General features: G+C 38.4%; 1 protein-coding gene across 1 annotated transcript in view; it reads right to left on the reverse strand.

Moving 5' to 3' along the window:
- The window catches only part of LOC140242073 (uncharacterized), a 46,797-nt gene that overhangs the window by 8,383 nt on the left and 20,122 nt on the right, over positions 1–18,292 (reverse strand). Inside the window, exons 8-15 of the mRNA XM_072321833.1 lie at positions 14,052–14,119; positions 8,722–8,800; positions 6,960–7,156; positions 5,821–5,895; positions 4,124–4,204; positions 2,649–2,758; positions 1,946–1,989; positions 87–247 (exon numbers count right to left, since the gene is read on the reverse strand). Of these exons, the coding sequence (XP_072177934.1) occupies positions 87–247; positions 1,946–1,989; positions 2,649–2,758; positions 4,124–4,204; positions 5,821–5,895; positions 6,960–7,156; positions 8,722–8,800; positions 14,052–14,119 (815 nt within the window). The remainder of the gene's footprint in view (positions 1–86; positions 248–1,945; positions 1,990–2,648; positions 2,759–4,123; positions 4,205–5,820; positions 5,896–6,959; positions 7,157–8,721; positions 8,801–14,051; positions 14,120–18,292) is intronic.

Raw genomic sequence — 18,292 nt, forward strand, 5'->3', positions numbered from 1 at the left:
ACGATGACACTCTCTTTTTGTTCATCATTCAATGAAAAATAAAAACAAAATTGATACACCCTGAATGCTTTTTGATGAGCACTCACCTTCTTGTACCCATCCAGAGTTTGTTTTAACTTCTCGTATCTCCTGTGTAGGTCACTGAAGGCACTCTCCACTGAGGCCAGGTCCTCCAGTGCCTGGTCTTTTTCCTTCTGGAGCTGGGCGGCCGTGTCGTCCGAGGCTGACCGTGCATCGGACACATCACCTGGGACGCGAAATGATTGCACACAAAACAAAATGTTAATACATGTAGTCTCATGAGATATTTGCATGCCTCAGACTGCAGGGTCAAAGACTATCCAACTTCAGTTCTCTGGCCATGTCAGGACCAATGGCCATCCAGACACATGAGATGGTCAAGAACAAAACTTGGAAACAAGGAGCACTGGAGATTATTTATATACAGTATGGAATTGTCCATACACCATTCACTAGGTGATTACTGTACGAGCTGAAATTTTCGCGGTGGTTTTATTTTCGCGAATTTCGCGAATCACAGTTGGATCGCAAATTTAACAACACGCAAAAATGACTCCATGCGCTGTGTTAATAGAGCATTAACGTAAGCGTTGACGTCGATTCGCAAAAACAACATCTCGCGAAAATGTCTGTGACCTCGTCATTCACGAAACTATCTGTATGCGAAAATAACAGCGTATACAGTATTACACAATATTTGAATGTTTCATAATTCAAATGTTAAAATGAAATGAAATACGAGAGGAAATGCACCTTAATACTGGTCTTTGTTCCTTCTAGCAGCAGTATTTCGGTTAGCATAAATTAGGAAGCAAACATTGCAGCATAGTGATCAACATTTATGTCCTGACCTTTTTTATTTCCCTGTATTTGCAAGAGAATTGTCGTTTTGTACTTATTTTATTATCAAAGTTACACATTGAAAATGTAAAGACAATCTTGTGCCAGTCCATGTCCAGATTCGGTGGTGGCCAGATACTGTATACGCCAAATATTTCGTGAGGTTTTTATTTTCGCGAAATTAAAAACACGCGAAAATATTGACTCTAATGTCGATATGAATGTGACGTATGGGTATACATTTCTCCGTTCAGTACAGGACGATCGCGAATTTAACCACTAGAGAAATGGTCAGGAAGTCCCGATTCACAAAAATTTACACTCGCAAAATATACAGCATCTACAGTAGCCTAAGCTGGGCTGTGGAAACATTCCCCAAAGATGGGTCATTCAGTTCACCAGTTTACAGCGGGTACACACACAGTCTGTTCTATGTGCTGTCAGGTTGCCTGAAAGGTACATGGTCCCGGTGGTTTAGTCAAATGCGTACGCGGGCGCAACGCGCAAGTTTCCTATAGAGACCTATGTTATCGACTCCTTTTTAGCGCTTACGCTGTGACCCATTTCCACGAGTCCAAAGAAGTCTGATCCACTCCACTGTAGTCAGTGGTCTGTCCACAGTTCGGCTCATGATTCAGCTGAGGGGGATGACAGCTTTAGCAAACTTCTTTTGTGACGTCATACTAAGAAGCACGTAAGCGAGCACCCTGGCATCACTGCAGACTGCGTGATGCGCAGAGAAGACAACGAAGGCAACGTTACCTAGCAACACCTACGCACTTTACTCTTGATGACAGCTCAACTTCGGCAATCTTTGTATCAATGCTAACGGTGATCGGCATTATCATCCAACAGCGCCCCCGCATCCGTCGGGTCTATGCGCCTTTAATTTGGGTCCTCAAAGCCTAAAGACTCATTCACCATGCATGGCTTTGCTTTATTAGCTTTTTAAGAACCAATCACTGAGAATGAATTGCTGTCAAATCATCTGCTACTACATTTCAGTTCAAACAACTAAAATGAGGCTAACAAGAAGTAGAAACACAATGATTGTCTGCAACTACTGTAATCAATCTATACTCACTCATAAGTTGCTGAATGGACTTTTCGTACTCCATAACAAGAGCTCTGCAAAATGAAATAAGAACAAAGCATCATGACCTCAGCTTTCATTTCTGGGAGTGCACCCTAGTATTAATCTTTATCACCCTCAAGCAATATTAACTTTTTTTTTGTTTTTGTTGGGGGGGGGGGGGGGTCACTGCAGGGTCATTCAATGCATCATCCTCATAATGTGATACAAACAGAAATACAGAAAAAAACTACCTTAGCGGCCATCTGTCTATAAAGGTCACTCTTTTTTGTCTCCCTTAGGTGGCTGCCATAGACAGGTTTGACTGAATATTGCAGTGGATGTAACAGGTCTGCTAGCATTTACACATTTAAATCAGGGACTCTTCAAAGTGCAGTGACGGAGATACCCAAGTGCTATGTTGAAGAAGACATGTGAGGGCATTGTGACACAATGGACAAGACTCCTGGCTTTCAATTGGATGCCCAAAGTTTGAATCCCATGAAGTGCCCATAAGTCCTTGGACAAGACATCTTTACCCACCAAGTCTTCCTTGACCCAGGCATATTAATGGGTACCTGCCAACACTGGGGTAATAATAATGGTAAGGCCCTTTGATAGAACAGTGTCAATACTGATGAGGGTACCCCGGATAAAGAAGACCGTATGATTATTACAACCATTATCATAATGAACAGCTGCAGGGTCAACACACCTCATATCTGAATTTGATTTCTCTGCTACTTCCTTAGCCTTCACCACCTCCTTCAGCTTCTCATCATGGGACTTTAACCGCTTCTCATACTCGCCATACTTTTCCTCCGCCTGCCAGTCAAACAAGGGGAAACAATGAAAACAAATGTAACGGACTTCGACTTCGTTTCGTGCACATTTCCTCCATGACATTTGCTCCTGCGACAATTGCTCCAATGAAATATTTGCAACACATAAATTCTACCCACAAACATAAACATAACCCTAACCCTAATCCTAATCCTCACATCGAACTAAACCTGAAACCCTATCAAAACCCTAACCCATAGTTCATGGAGAAAATAAAACCGGAGCAATTGTCACAGGAGCAAATGTCACGTCACGCCTGTAACCACATATCTGGGCTATCATGCACTGTAAGCATACGACTGGATCAAAGCTGCAAATAATAAGATAACGGCCCCTTTGCGTAAAATTATGGCAACTTACCAAATACTGGTAAGTCTGCAATCAATGATAACCATTGGTGATTTCATGGCTTTGATTGGATATGGAATAGTGTTGCTAACATAGTTTGCATTACTTACAGAGTTTTTATTACTTGTGAAGTTACCTTAATTTATGTAATGGGGCCCAGGTGTGCATCACAGCATGAGTCATAACTGCTTTTCCAAGGTTATGCAATGATTGAATTGATTGTAACTTGTGACAAGATACACAGTTTTAGCATCTACAATCACACAATCATCTAAATACATTACAAGACAACTGTTGGCATCTGTCCCGACAGTACTGTGATTGATCACACACAAACCGTGGAGTCTTTAAAGATTTCTTGATTATTCAAACCCCAGAAGTGTCACAATGTGGTGTGTGAATCATATCACCTCTTGCCTCTCCTACAGCAAACTAATCATGTTTCATCATCTCCGACTGCACACACGAGACAACTGCACGAAGTACAGGTGGTGAATGATGTCTAGTCTTTAACACCCAGACACTCTAATGATGACTTGAAATCATCAAGTTTTTATGTCATTACAAGTTGAATGATGCAAGTCAGCAAATACTGATCTACGACTAAAAGCCCGTCAAAACCCTCAAAGCAAAGAAAAAAAAAACAACAACAACATGTGCAACACTTATTCAGAACAAAATAAAGACAATTTTTCTTGATGAATTAAAAAACCCTGTATTGGTCTGGACTGTATACCTGCCATCAAAGGGTCAAAAATTGCATAACTTATCAATCCCGATTACTAACTCTATCAATCAAGAAAAAGATTATCTTGGCTTCAAATTCAGAGCTTGCGTCCTCTTTTGACTGATGTGCAAGGTTGCCTATAATGTTCCATGTAAACCTCTGATGAATGTCAGGGCCACACAATGCATCATAATTTACCACTACCTCCCTGAGGGATTTAATGGAGACACTGTGGACCTGCCTCAAGCGAAACATCAGCCCGGAGTACTTACAGCTTTCTGTGTCCGAATTGTCGCAGTCCTTCCTGCCTCCAGTACTGCTGCATCCATGTCGGTTTGGGAATATCTTAGGAGCTGATGAAAAGATCAAAAAATAGTTAAATAATGCGTACTGAAAATTATCGTCCAACCTCGGAACTTTCTATCAATCATCTTCCTTTTTTATTTTCTTTTATTTTTTTACATAAAGTCAGAGAACGAGGGAGAAGGGAGCTTACGCTATTCCATACTGTGTGGACTTAAATTTACAAGGTGAAGTCATACGAAAAGAATAGTATATGTTAAATCAAAACCGGAAATAAAACAGGAAAGTTACAGAATATCAAATTTCACATGATTTCACTGCACAGTGATACTGGGTGCAACAGCATAATGTGCAAATCAGGTGTTGTACAGATGTCATATCTCACAAAATATGTGGTGGCGGATACGAGCTATTTGCCTTGATTTCATGTCAAATTAGGAAAGTCTGTAAAAGATTTGCGTGTAGGTCGGAGGAAGCCTTGTGATCCCTTGACATAATTCTGTAATCTAATTTGCACATTAATGTGCTAGATACTGACATCACTGTTGTGTGAAAACACGCAAAATTTAGAAATTTCAAAACTTCCTTACTTAAAGTCCAATTTTGATTAAACTTCTGCCGAGAATTGTGCTATCTATTACAGTAAACTCTGGAATAGATCGTTTCTGTAGCGTATCATAATTTATGGATGTTTCTTTCCCTACATCCTTGTAATGACCCATTTCATTCACCTGCTCCCTGATTACTTTATAGGTATATAGGTTTTAAGGTAGGAATTCTCTTAGTTGTTGCTAGGTGGGGCAAGCCTCTGGCAAGCTTTGTAGTTGTTAAAGGCAATTTTTGTAAACAAAGCTTGCATAGAGTTTGAAAACATTGTTACAGAAATAGTTTATTATTGCTTTCAAATTCAGACGTTTTCATGCAATGCCCATTTTAGTCCTGCCAAATGTAATTAAACGAAAAATGTTGGGTGAAATGTAAAATTTTATAAACATATTGAGAGGGAAAAACCACTCTGGGATCCCCTCCCAATTTTTGTGCGAGACTTTTATCACATCAGTCTACTGATTGGCACTAGAATGGAATGTGACAAATTTTCGGGTCACAACTGCTTCAAGTTTGGAGAGAGAAATTGCAAATTTCCCTGACCTTCCCTTCAGTTTCCTCTGCATGCTCAAGTATGTTTTGGTTACCATGGCAACTAGCATTCTTCCGATGGTTGTCAAGTGAATGTTTGCGCTGTGATTCTTTGTGAGTCTTCATTTTCAACCTTAAGTGGGGTTTTCCTCTGTATGGGATGGCCCATGGTGCTTAGCGATGAGAGGTTCCTACCATCTCTAAATCGAATGTCATCCATGAAATACTGAGATGACAGTCAAAACCTTATCACATTCCATCAAAATGCCACCCACAAAAAACATGAACACCTACACAAGTATATGACACATGCTCACATGCCACTTAACCAACATTGAAAGCAGAATCAGCATTTTTCCATGGCATCTCATCTGCAGTGAGAACTTCAGAAGATTGTTACACGTTGTAAAACTTGTAAGTTTGGAGCATTTAACTTTCACTCATCATCATGTTCATCACAGGAAACTGCGAGGAACAGATCGAGGGGCTCAGATTCAAATGTATCATGCACATTTCCATGCCATGTTACCTGTACTATTCCTTCATCACTGCCAGCAATAGGGGGAGGAATGGCCTCTGATGTGTTAGCACTGTCGGTTGAATCCTGCATTCATTGGAAGATCAGAATAATGATTTATTTATTTATTTATTCAAGATTTCATGCATGTTCACAAATAGGAGTGCATACAAAATGTATGCAAGTACATCTCATATAGCCAAGACAGAACATATACGATAAGTATACATTGATAAAAAGCAGTTACAGAAATAGTATACAACTCTAAGAGAGCTACATTATTCAAGGTAACGAACACGCAAAGGAATTGCAACATGAGCTTAAAGCTTGAAAATCGTTGCAACCCCCGTGCACACAATCTATATGCTTGCAAATAGTTTAAATGATGAGTTGGGGGGGGGGGGGGGGTATTTACAAAGAGAGGAACATGAGGGGGGGAAGAAGAAATGCATGTGTGGTGCCTATTTGTCCTGTCGGACATTGACAAGAGAGAACAAAAAAAAAAGTTTAAAGTGTCAAATCATTATAAGCAAATTATACTGATTAAATTTCTCATAAATCCCATTCAATGTCGATTTCAGGGGAAATATATGATCACAGCAAGATTAATAGTTAATAGTACCCAGGAGTTCAGCGTGAAGCTGATAATAGAATATGCTTGATCGACCTTTTGAAAGTAACTATTTTTTGTAAATTACAAAAAAAAAATGTTCACAAAAATGTTAACAAGCTAGCAAAAATTGCAAAAGTGAGTGAGTATGCAAAGTTGAGGGCAATTGAAAGCTATCATGACTGTGAAGTTTTATGTTAACTCTCGAGATTTACCTTCTGAGTATTTCCAGCTGAAAGGAAAACAAATGTTCTCTTTGGTTTTAAGGCTTATTCCAGCATCTACAAAACACAATTTCATTTGACTGTCCTTCCAAATAGGACTTGTTCTTTCTTATTCTTTTAGGTCCAACCAAGATGGAAATCTTCTATAAAATTGACTAAACACTGATACTACTGATGATAATGATAATGTGTACAAAACAGAGCATAAAGATTTCAATTATTTTCATTTCAAAACTAATCCATCATTTCACATCAAAATACACATTGTCCAAAGTCCCTGGCACAGAAAGTGTTAATACTCTCCTTATGAAACTGACCTGACCCTCCTCTGTACTAGGGCTGTAGGAAAGGAGGCGATCCACATTTTTGACGTCATCAGTGGCATTTGGGCTGGTGTTGGCCTGGGCGTTGACCTCTGCCCTCCGCTGACCCCGCCTCTCCAAGATCTGGCCAGGCGAGGGCGTCTTCATCTGGAGCAGGTCCTCACCTTCCGGCTCCAGGATGGGTACAGGAGCTGGTGCACATAAAATGGGGGAATAAGAATTGAAGCATTATATGGCATGATGTATTTTCCCTCAGATTGAACAGATGGATGGATGGATGGATGGATGGATGAACAAATGGATGAATGAATGAATGAACGAATAAATGAATGACCAGACTGTATCAATAAATAAATGATTGAATGAACCAATCAACTGATAAAATAAGAAAAGGGAGCTGTATCATTGTAGTTTGGGGCCTTTTTGCAAGTTCTAGTTTACTTCAGTTTGTTCATACAAATATGAGCAACAGCAAGTGAGAGTTTTTCCTTGATACATAATTGCTGTTGTTTTTTTCTGATTAATCTTCTGTTTGCAGCATTTGCTCTCACTGGGTTGCTTACTGTGTGATGATGCAAATAGATAAAAGATTATGGAACATTACTTTTGTAATTGAGGTCTTGACAATTTCAAATGCAAAAAGCAACCACCTATGCAAATTTGTCACAATTTTCTGGTGCACTCTATCCTTCTATATTGTACATCTCTTCTTTTTTTCATCTCATATGTGTCTCCCCCCTCCCCCCCCCCCCATATTACAGCACAAATATCACCTGCTACTGAGCTCACTCTGTGTCTCCATGGCAACTGTTTCATGGAGGGAAAAAGTGAGAGAGCATCACTAATGACCTGGATGCATGTGACGGCAGCACATCAATTCTGGCACAATCCATCCGAAGAATCGGTGAGAAATTATTGTACGAATGTTTGCGTGGAAAATTCTCCACATTAGCGTAGCAGTGGCAGGTTTGTCACACTAACAACAAGAACAGATGGCAGCACACCATATGTTTATGTCAAACCATACAGTGGATGTTAAACCAAATGTCAGCATCAATAACATGTAGGCATAATAGGGAAACAAACACAATGCATTCACAAACAGAAATGCACAGCCAAACAGTTTTTTCTTTTTTCTTTTTTGGCAGACAGTAATACAAGTAACAGTGCTAGCCGCTTTCGAGAACTTGCTGGTATGGCACTTAGAAATCAGGCTTTGAACTATTTCGCTTTGGCTCTCAAAACATATGTTTACTGGGTCACTAGAGAAATGCAATACTACAGGAATGTGGTAACAGAAGAAAGAGGTTCAAATTAATCAGTTGCAAAGAAAGAGGTTACTTACAGGAATGTCTTCATACAGGATTGACATTATAATAGAGGAAATATGATGTCATGTTATGCTTGCATGGTTTATAAAGTGTAAGTATAAAATGGTCCTGTCTGACTCTCTTAATTATTCAGGTTACTTCCAACAAAGTATCTGAGATTTTCAGATGAAATAGATTTGATAAATTTCATCCCTACATTCACTTAGGTCTTGTGCAAGAGACAGAGAGAGAAGAAAAAAATGCTTATTTGTAAGTTTTCATTTTGAAAAAAGAAAAAAATAATAATCTGAATGTGATACATCATGCCTGAATTCTACCTAAATATTCCTGCTTTCCTGGAATATAAAAAAAGAATAGTTACCAGACTTCATGCTCAAAGTTTCTGTTTTCTGTCACAATGATAAGTTCCTCCAAAGATAACTTACCTTGTGGAGTAACACATCCTTTCACCAGCGGGTCAAATTTGACATACAGTGACTGCCTCGCTAAGGCTGATTCCTTGAACTGTATACACAGAGGAAAAACGAAGAGTTAAGACCATTATTTGCAGAGATATCCATCAATAAAGGTTTAATATGAAACAAGAAAATTCTGAAATATATATCTATAGAATTATTATATAATTCTATATAGGTGACTTTTGATTTGATCTGATTTGATTTGATCAGCCTTGCGTGGTTGCTTTAAAGGAAGCCATGAATGCGTGTACACAAGCAAATACAGGAATGACTGCTTTGAGTTCCCTCCAAATGACTGGGCAATAAGGATGAAGTGCTTGTGGCCAAGGTGCATGAACCCTGCAGCCAGGGAACTTGAACCTGGGCCCTGTTTCATAAAAACTGTTCGTAAAGTTACAAACAACTTACGGGTGACTGGTGATCAGTTGTGATGTGCTATAGTCCTATACTTATCAGAATTTCCATAATCTAGCAGTTTAAGAACTGATCACCAGTCACCAGATTCGATGCTTCTCTCCTTCTTTCTCTCTAGCCCTCTTTCAAAAACAAAGATCAACTTGAACATAAAGTGGAGTAGCCCTTCAATCATTTATCCCAGTAAAGCCGAGTACGATCCTAAATTGACAAAATAAGGGTTCTTTTATTCCTTGCAACCCAGACTGGGGTGCAGGTCAATCAGAAAACTGGCACCAGAGATTCCAACACCCAGTGCCAAACCTTTCTGATAAAAATTCAGCAAACATCTGGAGGAGATGAGAGACGGGAGGACCACCGTACTACCTTTTGGGATACACAGGAATTTGGCAAAGTCAACATTTGAGATGGTGGGCATTAGAGGGGAATTCCAGCATTCTTCACTGAAATCAACACATTCCTGTGAAATGTCTCCTTGTTAGAGTGTATAGCAAGTCAAAAAGGAATGAAAAAAAAAAAAAAAGCAAGTTCAGAAAAGTAATGACCCACCATGTTTATATTTCAAAATTGCCTTGGAAGTAGAAGACATTGCCAATACTCATATGGAATTCATCTTTTTGAAGGAGCTAATCATTTTTTTTTCTGGTTTCCAGCATACATGCTTCACACCCTTTAACCTTTTCCCCTGGGATGTTTTATTGTACAGCTGTTTTGCTGTATTTTGTTATTCAATGTAAACATACATAGTATGTACAAACAAGCACAAGCTGTACTTGCTTTAATACTGCAGTGTAACTTTCAAATACATGTGATTTATAACAAAAGGGGGAAAATATAAAGAGAGAACATCACCACAGGGCATATTTATGACTGTATAAATGTTCAAGTAGGTAACAAAAACAAGAGAAAAGTGAAGTGTCTACTATTGCGCTCAATTGGAAACAAACACCATGCTAACTTTGCGCAAGATGGGTTTAGATATGAAACTCACTCATACACACATACACTATGCATTTTGACAGACAGTAAGATTTCTTTGTTTAGCCCCATATAGTGATATTTGTGTCATTCTTTTAGTGTATATATATTTTGTGTACAATAACTTCTGCACTGATCAAGTTAACCTCTCCACTAGTACAGAGAGGGGGATTTCTTTTTTCTTCTTTTTGTATTGCATTATCATTCACACTGAGTTGCACTGAGCCAGTTTCTGTTATAATTCCACTTCATTACCAAAACTTTACATGTGACCTTTAAAGGGATCGTACAGTTTTGGTTGAGACCTAATTTCAAGTTTCTAACATTTATGGGTGAGATAATGAGAAACCCCTTATAAAATATGAAAGAGCATGCAATTCCATGAGGAATTCAGCATTTATTTGATGAAAATTGGTTTTGAAATGGCTGAGATATCCAAAACAGAGCGATTCTAATAAGTGTGGGACCCACACTTTATTACGATCACTTTGTTTTACTTTGTTTTTGGATGTTTCAGTCATTCCAAACCCCATTTTCATAAAATAAACTTTGAACTCCTCTTGAAATGGTATGCTCTGTACTACTTCATAAGTGTTTTCTTGGTATCTCGCAAAAAGTTAAAAGCCCAATTCTCATCTCCACCAATACTGTACCACCCCTTTAACATAATTATAATCCTGCAGACTCTACAGTACATGCACTGTGAATTGCAAGTGAAAGTGACTGTTCATGTTTACTGTATTGGAGTTGCGATGAGAGTCTGGAATGAATCCAAGTCCAGCAAACCATCTGCGGACTGCACTGATGAAATGTGATACACTGGCTCCATCTTGACAATAATGAGTGTACATAATATTATCTCTACAACATCAGCGGTGACAGATGTCTATGCTTTAAGAGTGTCGAGCTCCTACAACAAGCTCTTAAGAAAGGCTTCCCTGACAATTTTCCTAGAAAGTGGATGGCTAGTTTCAGAGGCGGATCCAGGAATTTCGTAAAGAGGGGGCGTGTTTACAAAAATAAAGGGAGGGCGCACGCACCCCTCCCCCATTTTTTTCTTTTTATTTCTTTTGTTTCAAGAAAAAATAAAGGGGGGGCGTGCGCCGTTTGTGGTCCTCCCTGGATCCGCCCCTGAGTTTGCTCTCATGTAAACATATTCCTGTGTTTTCAATGGATGCTCTATACTCTGTATGGGGGAGAGCTGACAACATAACATAACCTATGAATGTAGCACCATTTTCAAGACGTTGCAAGTTTTTTGTTTTTCTAAAAATATATATTTTGTGTCCTATGAATGCATAAAACATTATAGAAGTTGTACATGCACAGAATTTGTTACAATGCAGAGTACCCATACCAAAGATGTGCTGATTGGAATAAATGCCTGTTTTTTTGATACAATGGAAATTTAATGTGCATTTAGTTTGATGTTTTACATTCAATGAATAAACTTTAAAAAGAAAGAGACATTTTTCTCAGAAACCAATGCCTGAAAACTAACACAGCGAACGTTACACTTAAAATCTGTTCTGTGACCTCAGGGTTCTAAATTCATGATTTTGATGATTGTTGTGCATTTCAATACTTTCTGTTGTGACCCCTCCCCCTCCCCCCCCCCCCCCAAAAAAACAACAACAACAACAACAAACAAACAACAAAACAGACAAACAACAATAACAGTCATCCTTCCATGGGATTTTGAAGATTTAAAAGTTGCAGAAAAATTGTCTACATGTACATGAGAGGAGACATGTTTTACACATGCTAGCCATAATAAGACAGGGGAGCTGCCCCTTTAATTGGTGTGGTGGGCGGATGCCTGCAGAAATATTCTACCTCAAAACCGTGACTTGCCTGTGCGGTACCCTGACTCTTTGGGCTTCATAAAAACCACTGTATGATTATCTACCTAGCCCCAGCTCTCGGTGATTAGTTTCAAATATGAGGGTTGCATGCCACTTGATTTTAAAGGTAATCTATAGTACCACCCTAGAAGACATTCCCCAAACTGGTATTTCACAGAAATCCAAGTAACTGTGGACATAGCTATACATCTTGTCCTTTCAATTCCTTTGAATGCAAGAAATACACACCATGTGCTTCATTAATTTTTATTTTCACTGTCTGAAAGGTCAGAATTATGTACATTAGCCTCACTGCCTGAGATAGAATATGTACACACACACACAAAAAAAAAAACCTTGAAAATCGGGGCATGCTTGAATATGACACCCTTCTAATTTTCTGTTAGTAATCTCGTTTAGCAGTCAGTACATGTTTTGCTTACAAAGAGTCAATCTGGACTGAAAAATATGAGATTAAGTGTGATAAATGGAAAGTCAATGAACAGGAAATGGAGACTTGAAAATTATTCAGCACCTGACTCATTACTGATGACATGGCACCTAGGCAAACTTTCTCTTCTTTTCTCGGTCTTCGAGAGTCTCTGACACAGATACACAATTTCCACTGGATCATATCACAGGGAATACCTATCATCAGACTCCACACATTTTATCTGCAATAAACATGACCTTGGATATCACCACATAACTGCACATTCTACCTTCTACTTCAATATCAGAGAACACTTCTTAAAGGAAAGCCCTGCCAATATAAAAGCAAAACAAAAATAACAGGGAAACAAAAAAGAAAAAAAGAAAAGGGAAATATAACAATCTTAAGACAACAGGAAAACAAACAAAACTCAAATTATTTGACTGCCGTGCTGGATGCCTCCACTTTCTACGCAATTGATGCAAAAGTTTATCTTTCTGCCACCAGTACATAATTTGCACATTTCCTTTCACTCACACTTTGATGAAGTTCATTGACTGAAACTGAACAAGAATTGACCTTTAACTTTCTCTGAAGAAGGGAATATTCATTCATTCATATTTATTATAGCAAATATCATTATCATTGGACTCATATATCTCTGAAAATTTATGGCCAGAAAGTGGTATGTTATCTGCATCTTCACTTTTGAACTTGATCTTCACACCATATGAAGCAACTAATTGCTTTATCATTACATCATTCTTGCCAGATACTACAACCACTGCACATTCCATACTGATGTTATGGCTGGAGAATGGCATTTTTAATGAAAGTTGGGTGATTTTTGACCTATCACCATTATCAAGATATGGAAATAATGTCTACTTATTTCTATTCATCCTAGAACATAATTTTACAACTGCACCCACAAACTGACATTACTACAGCAGAAAAATTAAATTTTTAATCAAAGTTCAGAGTCCTTTGCTTGCAATGCTAGGCGGATTTCTTGTCTCACCTATTCAAAGAACCTATACCTCAGGTGGTATACCTGGGCTTGGCACAAAAACAAAAAATAACCGCATGGTTCTCTGAAATAGCAATGACAAAAGTTGAAATGGACAATTGAAAGGATGAACGGAAAACCTGAATACATAATTCCTCAGGCACCCTTCCGGGAGAGGCATAAAAAACAAACAAACAAAAGAAACTAAAAACAGGAATACTGACGAACAAACAAACAAACAAAATTCTCCAGGGAAGCCAGGGACCAGAATGATTTCTTTCATGCAATATTCCAGAAAGGATCACTTCCTGACACAATAGTAGATTTTTATATGCAAGTTGTCTGGGGAATTTCCTACCATGCTTATTTCACAATCAGCTTTCATTTTGTCCTTTCATTTGAGAGTTTTTCCATCATGGGCATAAATGATGAGTGCATGAAACAACGCATCAAACAAACTTGTGATAAATGCAAACGACTGATGAGCCGTGACAAATTGATCAAGCAAGGTTGCCAATTCAGGCTACAATGAATCTATTCATCTTTGAGAAACCCGTAACGCTTTACAGATGTTGGCAACAAACTCTACGACTCTCTGCCGAGTTTCACTTTCACTTACATCGCTTGACCCTCCCGCCTGGGCCAGGTAGTCCACATCAAATGCCGAAGGATCGCTGGACGCAAAGACTAGAGGGGAAAAAAAACAAACAATAACAACATTAACAGTAAATAAGGTCATGTGATATGGCAAAGGTACTAGCCTAGCAGGGAGAGTTGATTTTTTTTTTTTTTTTTGGTCAGGCTTTATTCTCTCTTTCTCTGTTTACATCTCTTTCCCTCCGTCTGTCTGTCTGTCTGTCTATATGTCCTTTTCCCACTGTACAACCATATGTGGGCATATATGCATATCATTTAGTGTGTGTATTCTTGAAAACACAGTGTGTCTTGGGTTAAACATCCTGCTCACACAGTAATACCTCAAGATACTTCCTGGTTTGAGCAAATTGATACTTTTCCTAAGACTTCTACTTCAACAGCCAACGGCTCTACAGCAGTCTCAGTACTTGTTTATTTGTGTTTCTTTTTTTTCTCTATTTACCATCTATCGGTTAAATCACACAGTATTCTTAACAAATGCCACAATAATAAGTTTACTGAAGGAATTCACAAATACGGCACACAAACGTACAATTGTACATACATACCCTGTAGTATGGGGGGATGTTAAAAATGCCATTTCTGTCTACTACAATGTACTGAGTACTAGCATTGCAATAATCAACACAACGTGTGTGTACTTGGGAGGGCCATCAATACACTGACCACGGGGCAAGATACTTTGTACACACACTCATTCAATACAACAACAACAAAAAATAAATAAATGTCTTCAAACATGCCTGTAGAGAACCTACACATTGTAAGTATGCATTCATTGCTGCCTTGTATGGCCTCTTTTCAAGGACAAAGTGTGTTTTCTTTGTATGCTACACGAAACTTCTCCTGTAGTCACAATATAGAGAGGAAATTCCAGTGAAAGAAATTCTCTCCAGTGCCAGCATTATTCTTTTCTTTCTCTCGGACTACAGAAAGAAAAATCGTCCTTGGGACTCTGGGCTCGAGAATATTAACTGCATGAATGGAACTACATGGATATATGGAATTGGAATGTGAGTTAGGAACAGATAAATATATATATATCACAATCACATGACAATGTTTTGAATGAGAGTGAAATATCACACTGTTACAACACTGGGGATGGCTATCACATGACATGGTGAAAGAGGACAACTCCAATTTGTTAACACTGTAAGATGCTCATATAACATTATGATCCCTTTAATGCCAGCCTCCGTTCAACATTGCAATCAATACGACCACAGCACCAGCTCACGTACCATGCACAACCCTCATGCAAAATTGTACTGCACTGTCTAAAGTTCACTACGTACAGTTGTAATATATGAAAACTTACATTTGCTGCAGTGTCTTATCAAAACAACGCACACAACTATCACTGACAGAGCCAGTACATGTGTGGTCCATGTAGACGCAACAATTGTCAGCGCTAACGACATTTTTCTGCTTGTGGGAACGCCTAAAACCTGATGGTTGTAGTGTAAAACAGCGCAGCTTCGCGGCAGACATCAATAACATCCTTGAAAGCGAGGGAAAACTGACAGATTGCCTCCGCCTAATTTAACACCTGCCCATAGCTCTTTCAGAAGTGAGGCAACAAATTGATAGCAGATGCACACTATGCTGGTGCCACCCTATCAACAGATGGTAAAATGTAAGAAGTGAACACTAGAGGGAGCTGTTCTTGTTTGTAGGACTTTGGACATTCATGGCAGTCAACAGGGTGCTCTGTTTATTATGGGCAAACATGGCTTTTTCAAAATGGTAATCTTCCAGCCACTGTATCACGCACAAACCCTTTTATGACATCATTACATTCTATGATAACATTTGCACTTGGAGCTTAATGATTTGTGGCCTTGCTATGCAGGATACTACATGCAACTACTACACACATTAAAGGGTGTGTACAGTTCTGGTTGAGGTGAGGATTTAGCTTTTAACGTTTTGCAAGATATTCAGAAACCACTCTATGAGATGTCAAAGAGCATGCAATTCTAAGGGGTATCAAAAGTTTATTTGATGAAAATCAGTTTTGAAATGGCTGAGATATCCAAAAACAAGGTGAAACAAAGAGATCCTAATAAAGGGCGTGGCCTGTCGCCTTTTATCATCATCACTTTTGTGGATATCTCAGCCATTTGAAAACCAATTTTCATCAAATAAACGTTGAATCCTTCTTAAAATTACATGCTCTTTCATATTTCATAAGAGGTTTCTCATTATCTCACTTAGGAATGTTCAAAACATGAATCCCAACCTCAACCAGTACTGTACAGTCCCTTTAAATTGTGAGTTCTTAGTAGATGTCTGTAGTTTGTAGATTTTCCTCACCACCTTGAGATGAGATTTGAATGGTACATCTCACATTCCAATGTATGATCTAGGAACTTGTCTAAGAAGAATTTAAAATGAGTGACTGGTATTGATTGTAAGTTTGTATCCTCTTTTTTTTTCTGTGCACTTTTTTGGAATTTCATTTTTGAGGGGATTTTTTTTTCCTAAGAAAATTAAATACAGACATCAGTGGAGTTAGCATGTGTATGGGAGTGCAAGCTCTCAGAACACAGCAACTCCCATAGGTTTGCATACAATATTACAAACATTTTGTGTGATAATTTGGCAACTGTAATCCCTATCCTTTTATCATTGCCAGGTTATAAGAAAAGAAAGATATAGTTAAGAAGGATATAACCCATTCTTACTGATTTCTTACAAAACAGTGATATAGATTTACGCATTGGTCATACGAGTTTTTCTTATTTTAACATATTTGTGGTTGCTACGACTACTTCCACTATTTCATGAAAACTTCACAAAATTTATTTCCAGCACTCCGTTACACAATAAAAAGCATGGCAAACTAGCAAAGACCAGTACCATACCAATTTAACTTCTTTTCAGCATAAAAGACCCTCATTTGAAAAAACATCTTGGGAAGATAATGGGCTCTTACCAACACACAGAACGAAAGGTTTATATGGCACACATATCCAGACACTTAACACAAGTCTGGCTTTTTAGTCTGCTACAGAAAATAACTTCTTTCTAAAGTAACTGATTGTTTACTTAAAACATTGAGAAATCCTAGATTACTGAAATCATCCAACTTTACAAATGACAATTGAGCAGGCAATTGAAGTAAATCTCAAACATATTAGTTTGGTACTCATATTCAGATAATTCCAAGCAAATTTGGAGGATTTACAAAACTAACTTTCTACCTTGTATGTAATCCCCTAAAGACCAATATGTGAAAGCTCTACTAGCATTGTATAAATACATAAATATTGCAAATGATTATGACGGAGTTGACAACTGGGGGGTGTTTCATAAAGCTGTTCGGAAAGTTACGAACGACTTACGAGCGACTGGTGATTGGTTCTTGTGGTAAATTATGGAAATTCTGATAAGTATAGCACATCAGAACTGATCACCAGTCGCTCGTAAGTTGTTCGTAACTTTAAGAACAGCTTTATGAAACAGGGCCCTGGTTTCTTTCATGCAATGTACATGTAGGCCACAAGAGTAACAAAAGCACCGCAGGGGACTTGTGTAAGACAGTGTTATTCAATGGACACCAACAGACATTTCAACGCAGGCAGGAATGAGGATATGGTGATACCTCGACGTGCAAACATCACCCTCATATTTGGAACTTCGAGGAACCTTCTGTACTCCCGATTAACAGCTTTTATGGCATAATAAACAATCATTTGGGAAGGGTAAATGAGAAATGAGAAGTGAAATCTTGATTCTACCACACTAAAAATCGCATCTATTGAGGATTTCACAGCAGGCAATGGGGACAGCTCAGATGAGGTTTGCATTTATGCAATACAGTAGACCCCACTTTAAAAGCACAAGACAAAGTGGGAAATAAACTTTCCTTTCATTAACTGCACATGCTATATTTCAGTGTTTTCTTATTTTTGTGACATTCAGATCCTGGCTGATATTCCTGAAATTAAAGGACAAGTTCACCTTCATTAACATAAGGATTAAGAGAATGCAGCAATATTAGTAGAACACATCAGTGAAAGTTTGAGGAAAATTCAACAATCGATGCAAAAGTTATGAATTTTCAAAACTTTTGTGTTGGAATCGCTGGATGAGGAGACTACTAAGGCTCGTGATGTCATATGAGTACAACAGTATAAAGAAAATGTAAAGAAAATTCAACATATTTTCACTTTTTTTCGCATAATAAAAGAGCAC

The sequence above is a fragment of the Diadema setosum genome, chromosome 18 (genome assembly GCF_964275005.1).
Source record: "Diadema setosum chromosome 18, eeDiaSeto1, whole genome shotgun sequence".
In the NCBI taxonomy this organism is placed as follows: Eukaryota; Metazoa; Echinodermata; class Echinoidea; order Diadematoida; family Diadematidae; genus Diadema; species Diadema setosum.